The sequence below is a fragment of the Cetorhinus maximus genome, chromosome 30 (assembly GCF_964194155.1).
Source record: "Cetorhinus maximus chromosome 30, sCetMax3.hap1.1, whole genome shotgun sequence".
Lineage (NCBI taxonomy): Eukaryota > Metazoa > Chordata > Chondrichthyes > Lamniformes > Cetorhinidae > Cetorhinus > Cetorhinus maximus.
In genome coordinates this window covers 3,668,714-3,677,220 of record NC_135908.1, presented here as the reverse complement: position 1 = coordinate 3,677,220, position 8,507 = coordinate 3,668,714, and the positions used below count along the sequence as shown (strand labels likewise).

The 8,507-nt window shown below is 39.6% G+C and overlaps 1 protein-coding gene across 3 annotated transcripts in view; it reads right to left on the bottom strand.

The window, feature by feature from the left end:
• Positions 1-1,562: 1,562 nt before the first annotated feature.
• The window catches only part of LOC144669978 (tyrosine-protein kinase CSK), a 128,286-nt gene continuing 121,341 nt past the window's right edge, over positions 1,563-8,507 (bottom strand). For all 3 annotated transcript variants that reach the window (XM_078532279.1, XM_078532278.1, XM_078532280.1), the window contains 2 exons: positions 7,628-7,714; positions 1,563-2,358 (listed from right to left, as the gene is read on the bottom strand). In XM_078532279.1, coding sequence (XP_078388405.1) covers positions 2,176-2,358; positions 7,628-7,714 — 270 coding nt within the window. In that variant the 3' untranslated portion in view covers positions 1,563-2,175. The remainder of the gene's footprint in view (positions 2,359-7,627; positions 7,715-8,507) is intronic.

Sequence of the window (8,507 nt, the reverse complement as noted above, 5' to 3'; positions counted from 1 at the left end):
ATGCAGGCCACACCAAGTAGGGATGGGAAATTTCCTTTCCTAAAAGGGCATGAGTGCACCAGCCTTTATGTCAATCTGGTGGTTTCATAGTCCGCAGTACTGGAATTAGCTTCTTATTCTAGGTTTATTTGATAAATTGAATTTAAAAGCTCTAGCTGCAGTGGTGGGATTTGAGCTCACGTTTCCAGATCATTCGTCCAGTCCTCTGGATTACTAGTCCAGTAATATAATGACCTGAATGGAGATAACCTAACCTGAATTCCAAAATTAGTAAACTGAAGCAAAAGACATAATGCAGTCAAAAAACAGAAAGCAAACTCTAACTACGCTGGAGAGAAAGTAAATGAAACCCAGAACAAATTCAAAATGTAAACACATTACTGCAGAAATTTGTGTAAAACTTGGCCAAGGTCATAGGGTAACATTTTATACTGGTTCATTAACCTACAGGCCATGAAGCCAATTGTTTTCTCCCTTTAATATTTAGGGCCTGGACTTTAGACTCAAACACTTATTTACCCTCAATATAATGCTTAAAAACTCTAATCTAATTAAGGGCATGTATTTCAATCTGGCCAGCAAAATTACCTCCAATATAATTACAATGCAGATTTTATTTTTTGCCACTTTTCTTCCCTTCTTGCATGAAGACATCAAGTATCAGGTCAGCAACAGAGCTCTGGCACTTCATGCAAGCTTCACATGAAACCTGGGCAGTGGTTATTTTGAGTTGTCAGGTTTGATATTGCCCTCATCCGTCGTTTGTGCAGACATACAACTGCAGAGGGTTACCAGACACCAGCCAGGAGGAGAAACTCTGGCTTAAAAGAATCCATCCCTCATACTGCAATCACTTCAATTATATGAGACTACCAAGAGATTCCCTTTGTCGTGAGTTCTAGTTTAAATGCTGGAAAACTATCTTGAAAGTCTGTTCTGAATTTGTTCTTCTGAGAAGTTACCTAATTTCATCTCTCTCCACTTAAGACAGGAAGGAAACAGGCTTCAGAATGTCTAAAGCATTCTGACAGTCTACCAAATCTCACAACATTGACAAGACAATGAACGCAGCCAGATCTGGCACATTCACTCGACAAGTGGGAAGAGGCAGAAATCTCTCTCACACCTGATTAAACAGAAAATTGGGAACTCTTAAAATAAAAATAAAAGTTTCCAAATCATGCCAAACCTGTGTTTTTCCAGAACTTCTCACATCTCAAGTTGAGAGTGTACCTTATCCTCCACGAGCATGCTTGTTTTTCTAAGCTACAGGTATCAAGAGTGCATTTCTGAGCAGAAGGGTCTATGTCTCCGCTATCTACAAACAAAGGAGGTTGAAATAAAACTCTTTGGCAATAATTCAATCTCTGGTTGTACTTAAGCACCTGCTACCAGCTGTCTGCAGAGGCACATCTGCAAGGTCTGGCAGTATCCAATGGAGCCAGTCCAGTCCCCTCACAGTTGGGAGTCCAGGGAGGTTACAGACAGAGGGAACAGGACAAAGACAGCAGCACAATTTATTTTTTTCCACATTCAAATTCCAAATCAAAACATAACAGCCATTTAGAACTGGTCATATGGAATGGTTTATTTAATCTCATCCTTGGCAGCTAAAATGAGTGTACCGCACTGACAGAAATGAATGCCTCCCACACTACATGCAATGAGTTTGTCAAATCTGTGGAACGTTACAGACGTAAAAAAACGGAACACCTTTTTTTATTTATAAAAAAAAACTACAATTTAAGTATTAAAAAACTGCTAAGCAAATTTAGACGGGAAAGCAAAAATAAACACAAAACTGTGTTATGCTAGTTAAGAAAAACATCGTCACCAAACCTCATTGTGAATTGCATTTTGGTAGAAACAAACACATTGCAGAGTATAGATAAGCAAATAAGCACCGTCTTTGTGGCTGGAGGCACTTGGCACAAAACAATCACCACAAGGACCAAAGGACTCGACAAAGGTGTTTAAGCATGCTTGTTTATGGGGATAAGAGGAATACTGTGTCGCAGCACACATAACTGGGGAGGGGGGGGGGAATGAAACACAAGGCCATGATACGCAGAGTTCAATTTTTTTTTATAGAAGATTGCTTTGTAAAAGTCTCAGCACTCTTGGTTTAATATTGAGCAGTTTTTTTTAAAAAATAAGTTCCATGGCATTCTGGTGTCACAGGTGCATTTCCTTCATTCTGGCTTCCTGTAACTTCTCTCTCAACTGCTTGAACGTGGGCCTTCGACCAGGGTCAAGCTCCCAGCACCATTTCATCAACTCGTAAACTGCAGGCGGACATCCGTCTGGTGCATCCATTTTGTAACCCTTCTCAACACGAGGAACCACATCTTTCAGAGGCTGAGGGATTTAAAAAGAAAAATAACAATTCAGTCTTTTATCTCATTGTTTAAGACCCCCAGGGGCAGATGCTGCTCCTCAAAAGGGGCAGGTAATATGTAATAAAAACAGAAAATGCTGGAGTTACTCAGGAGGAGGTCTGACAGCATCTGTGGAGAGAGAAACAGTTAACGCTTCAAGTCTAAGATCTTTTTATCAGAACTCAGTTCAATGATTGACACTGTTTAAAAATACTTTTTTCTTAGTGATAAATCCATTTTAAGCTGTATTGATCAAACTTAAATTTATCAAGGAATAAGCAATATTTTTTAAAAACTTTGTTTTGAAATGTTCCTCAATTGTGTTGGTTCATGGTGATATGCAACTAAAAATAGTGAAAGGAGTAGGCCATTTGGCCCCTTGAGCCTTCTCCACAAATCAACACGATCATGTCTAATCTTCTGCCGCAACTCTACTTTGTCGCCTGTTCCTCAAATCCCTTGATTCCCCGCGAGATCAAAATCTCAGGCTTGAATGCACTCCAGCATGGAATAAGTTTGAATGAAAACTCAAGAAAAATGACTCAAAAGAGAGGCAACTTTTTGCCCGTTTCCTTGATTGAACCCGCATGGAAACTATCGTACTATTCAGTCTGTATTTTCAGATCATATTTCCATAAATTCATACGGCAATAGCAACAGAATGCAAGTTGCTCATGTAAACTGGTCATGCTGTAAATAAACCCCATAGCCAACAGTGGGTTGCAGCCACTGGGACAGAGTGTCACTACGCACTACGGTGTGACAAATTTCTCAAACAAAACTACCAATGTAAATTATATTGTAAAACATTGCCAAGAAGCATACAGATAAAAGATTGTTGCAAATTACCAGCTTGAAATAGGTTTGCACAATACTTGAAATCTCATGAAAATTATCAGCAACATGGAACAGCGCAAGAAGAAATCTGAGCCATGTGCACACAGCGCTAAAAGATTTCTCTTCTAATCTTTTTCAGGAAATCATCCACTGGGACATAGTAAATAGGAAGAGGAACCAGGGAAACACTTAGGAGACACATATACGCCCAAGCTACTTTCAGCTCAGGAAATTCAGTTATTATAAAAGATCAGATGTTCAAAGTGCACACCCACCCACCCCCTCCCCCCTCTACAATGGCCATTTCATGTCCCCTCCCCTACAAAAGTGATTCTAACATTTTATAATTTATTATATTGCCAGTTATGAAGGTGTCCGTAACCGTGTACCAGTAATGAATACAAGGTCTACATATAAGCTGCACAACATACAGTTGTGATGTATTAAGCTGTACAACAATGCAACCATGCTCAAAGTCATTACAACTTTATTTTGGGTATTGTTTTGCACTTCTCCACTATTAAACCTACATCACCACAAAAATGCTAACATGCAATACACTTTCTCCTCTACAGAGGGTACTACTGTACTTCATGACAGGATGTGGGTTGATGCATGATTTGTCATTTTTTGCAGCACAATTTTAGGAGGTGCCAAGCAGGAGTAGCTCGAGTGCTGTGGGTTAGGGTCACTCAGAATTGTACATGCTGCAGGGAAATCTGCAGGGAGTAATGCTAAATAACTCAAAATGAGTGAAGTAGCAATGGACCATAAACAAACCTCCCAGAATAAATTTACACTATTTTAACATTGCTTTCAGAGCAGACTGGCACAACAAAAGTGAAACTATGTATGAGCATCTCTATCCCCACAGTCTAGTCCTTCAGTTGTCTTTCCATATTTCAAAAAGACACGATTGCCCTTGGGCCTGATTGAGTGATAAGGCACTATATAAATGCAAGCTCATTTGCTCTTACACAGTATCATTTTGAGTGAAACTTTCCCCACTGTTTTTCACGCAAGCATCTTCACCAGTGGCATCGAGTAGCCCAACAGGCAATGAGAAGCTGCAATCCTAGGATAAAAGACAAGCTAAACGGTCTACAAGGAAGTTAATACTCTTAAAACATGATGCCAGATTTTGATCTGCCAATCATTTCCCAATGTAAAGAGAAAAAGTATTCTCCCTGGACTTAACTTCCTGTGTATAACTGACTTGCCAAAAATATAAATTGCCTAAAGCAGGCTTGTTGAGCTTTTTTGCGTTTTTGGGAGGGCGGTACATTTCAATTTTTTTCACTCAAGGGGCCGGTAAGCAAATTTCGTAAAGATAAGATCTGGCACAACATTAAATATGAATTTCAAAAACAAAAGCTGACAGAAGAAAAGAAACAACTTGCTGAGTAAAACAATAATTCGATTACTTATTACTCATTCTTTTAAACTAAGGCGATGATTAGATTAAGAGAGGGTGTGTGTGTCTGGCACACTTCCAGTCTCGGGGTGCTCACTCACTGACCCACCGTGAGGGTGGGCGAGAGTGCACGCTGATGTGGGGGGATGATGGTGAATGAGAATCCTGAGGCTGGGATTGAGCCAGACACACACACACACCCTCTCTTCTTTCCTTCCTTCCTCTCTCTTCCGCACCCCCCCCACCCCCTGGCCCACCACCCACTCACCTTGGAACTTGCCTGAAAACTTAACTTTTCCACTATTTTCTGCTCATCCAATCACAGGCTACTTTCTCCCTGCATTTGCTGCTGATAGGCTCACTAGGGAGCCTATTAGCAGCCAATGCAGGGAGAAGCCAGCCTGTGATTGGACAAGCAACTTTAGTGCATTTTTCAAATGTATGTCAGCTGAACGTCCAACAAGCTTGGTGGGCTGAGTTCAGAGGCCTTGCGTGCCACAATGTGGCCTCGTGGGCCATGGGTAGGGCAAGCCGAGCCTAAAGCATTTGTATGATCTGTTCACATCTGTTTATACCAGAGCAAACAATGTTTTACTGAGAAGGAAATACATAAAGAAAGCTGTGGCAGCTTTATGCATATAGAGCTAATGCTGAGCATTATTTCAGATAACATGTAATGCATTACATTTTTTAATAGAAATTAATTTTTCCATTTAATTGTAATTGCATATGTACCAATTTTAGAAACTCTTTTTAAATTTCAGTGTAAACTCACTGAACATATTGTTAGAGGCAGAAGGTTAAATTTTCCCAGCTTAATTTTAGGACGACTTGCACCTGGATAAGGAGTTTAGTGCTCATGATGCTATCTCTGTGCAATACCTTAACTTATACATCCCAACTCCCAGATGGCTTACTGAGTGAGTTTAATGTGATAATGCATGCAGGCCAGTAGATACCAGTCTCTAAGTTCACAAATTGCACCCAAGACAATGGTTTAATATCACAAGTGGTCACAATGCAATGACTGATATGAAAGGAGTGACACCTGTTGGAAAATGCATATCTATCTTGATAAAAGGTGAGCACAGGACCAGGCTGAGCTGCAATATCTTCCTATGGCCTGCCAACATGACTTCATGAGCAGAGTACTGAGTACATGCCAGAAGCACAAACATGTATTTATACACCTACCAATATGCCATCAACTGTGCAAGCAGTGGGGATCAAAAGGCAGTCGAAATGCAATAACATGTGAGCATACAGATTTCACAAAGCGAATCAAGAAAATTCCACGAGCTTTGTATTTCTGACTGTTACTTAAAATAAAATGCACTGAGAAAAGTGATATTTCTATTCTAATTGTGAAAAATTTAATTTAATCTGAAATGAGTCTGCAAGTATATGAGTCACTATTGTATTTGATGGGATGGGATGCGGGGTGGGGGGGGAAAGAGATGGGAGTCACGTAATGGTTAAAGTGAAATGACTGACATGATAAAGTTTGGCAGCAATAGATTTCTGCTTCTCATATCAAAGTCGTAGTGCAGATTCCAGCTCCCACCCACGCAACAATTTAAACTAATCATTGTTATTTAAGGTGAGCCATGAGAAGTTTTGATGCTATCACTAAGTATCTGCAACACACCCAAATTACAGCACAAATAGATACAAAGAGTAAAAGCTCCTCAGCCTCTCGTCCAAAAATGTGCCTCAGCCTGAAAAAGCAAGCTTGCTGCACCATTTTGGCTTAGCAGCTATCCCAGGCAAATATAAAGGCAAAATACTGTGGATGCTGGAAATCTGAAATGAAAACAAAAATTGCTGGAAAAACTCAGCAAATTTGACAGCATCTGTGGAGAGAAAGACAGTTAACGTTTCGTGTCCTACACAAGGCTGCCATTTTTACATTAGGTTCCAGCAAAAACGCAGTGAACGTTTTGTCAGAGGTAGAAAGTTAATAGTGGATAATCAATCATCAGGGAGTGTATCTTTTATTACTTGAGTGAAAAGGTAGATGCAAATAAAGCAGGAAGAACTGCTTCTCTACTCAACCCTATTTTTCACACTAAAATTAATGAGTTCTCTCCACCTGTCTATTGGATTAAAAATTCAAAAACAGCTGATTCTCCCTTGTCATAGCAATATCAAAGAACTGCCGTTGACGACTAAGTGCACATTTATTTCTTTTTTATGGATAAATAATGAGTCATAGGGGACGTAACAGTGTAAAATTTTGCAATAAAGTGGCTTAACATTTGCATTAAAACCTGTTTATTAAGATCTGGTGTGTCTGTTGGGTATAATCACTCCCACCATTCAGTCATTGGTTTTCAACTGACAAATAATGTAGTACTACATGAACAAAAGTAAAGCTGGAGTGCAGTTCAAGCGGAATAATAATAAGAGTTTCATAAGTTAGGCTCGCAATGCTGTGAAACAATAAAAAATGCTGGTCTGACTGAACTCTGGCTGGCCCAAATTACATTAAGACGACACATACCAGACGTCCAGCAAATGAGTCCAAGACCGAATGCACGTTTCAGATGTTGCTTTGTTATTGCAACACGGGCTATGGCCTTCTGGAGAATAGGATCTGATCAATCAAATAGACACAGAATCCTTGAGCAGAGCCCAGGCTAAATCCTTTATTGAATCAACAGGCTTTAAAAAAAAATGTATTTTAGGATTTCTGGATCCTGTATAAGCCAATGCTGTTTCAAACAAATTAGTGCTTTGCCTTTTCTCTTTTATTCAATTAGCTATGTTCAAAAAAATTTAGAACCACAGAAAGGAACGGCATAAGTAAAGCAGGGATGATTACACTTCTGATGAATGAATATCATCTGCTGTGCTTGCAGCTTTATAAACCCTTTAAACATCATCTTCTTTTGATACCAGAAGTCCACTTTTAAGACAAATTGTTGTACAACAAGCAGGTCAGCATATACACTGCATGTGCAGCTTTACTTTGAGCCAAGTGTGTATTTTTACCTACCATTCTGGGATAAGGCACTCGCCCAAAAGAGTAAATTTCCCATAGAAGAATCCCAAAGCTCCAAACATCTGATTTAGTAGAAAAATTCTGCAATAAAATAAAGAACTGGGTATCATTCTTCTAAATTATTTCATCGCCTGTTATTGTTTGTATGCATTAAATGAACTTCTATGTCAAAGCTAGCCAATACGTTCAAGGAAGTACCACTAGACAAAAGGCAACAGATGTTTCATAAATCCAACCATGGTCTTTGCCAGGGTGTTTGTTAAAACTGGACCGGAGGGCCAAGAGGCATTCAAGGGTTTTCTCGTGGCCTAACACCTGTTATAGCAACCTCAGTGAAACGAGAAATGGCTAACCTCGTTATATGAATGTCTGTGTATAGGGGCAGAGTTTCAGGCAAACATAATCTAAAAACAGTTTCACAGTCGTAAACTTTTTCATCTCTGGCATTTTATTGCATTACTTGGAATAGACACAGTAGTTTTAGGGGCAGATTAGGGTAGCCCAAGATCCCAAGAGAAATGAATGCTGGGTTTAAACACCAATAACAAATGGAGTCAAACATATTTTGTCAAGGAATTACAAACAGCCACAACTTTCCTGAATGGCAAGTGCCACAAGTAAGGAGAAGGTACCACAAACTTAGTGTTAAGGCTTCCGGCTTAACTGAATTAAACGATGGATCTTTTCCTTCAATCTAACAGAAAGGGCTATATCATCGCCAATGCTATAATTGAACAGTTACACTTTATTTTGGAAGATGGGGTGCAAGATGCTATATTACCACTTCAATTTGGCATTAGCAGTTTCAGTTTAACTTATGCATGACCACCACATACGCGTGGACAGCTAGTCTCTACTTGACACAGGCAGTGGA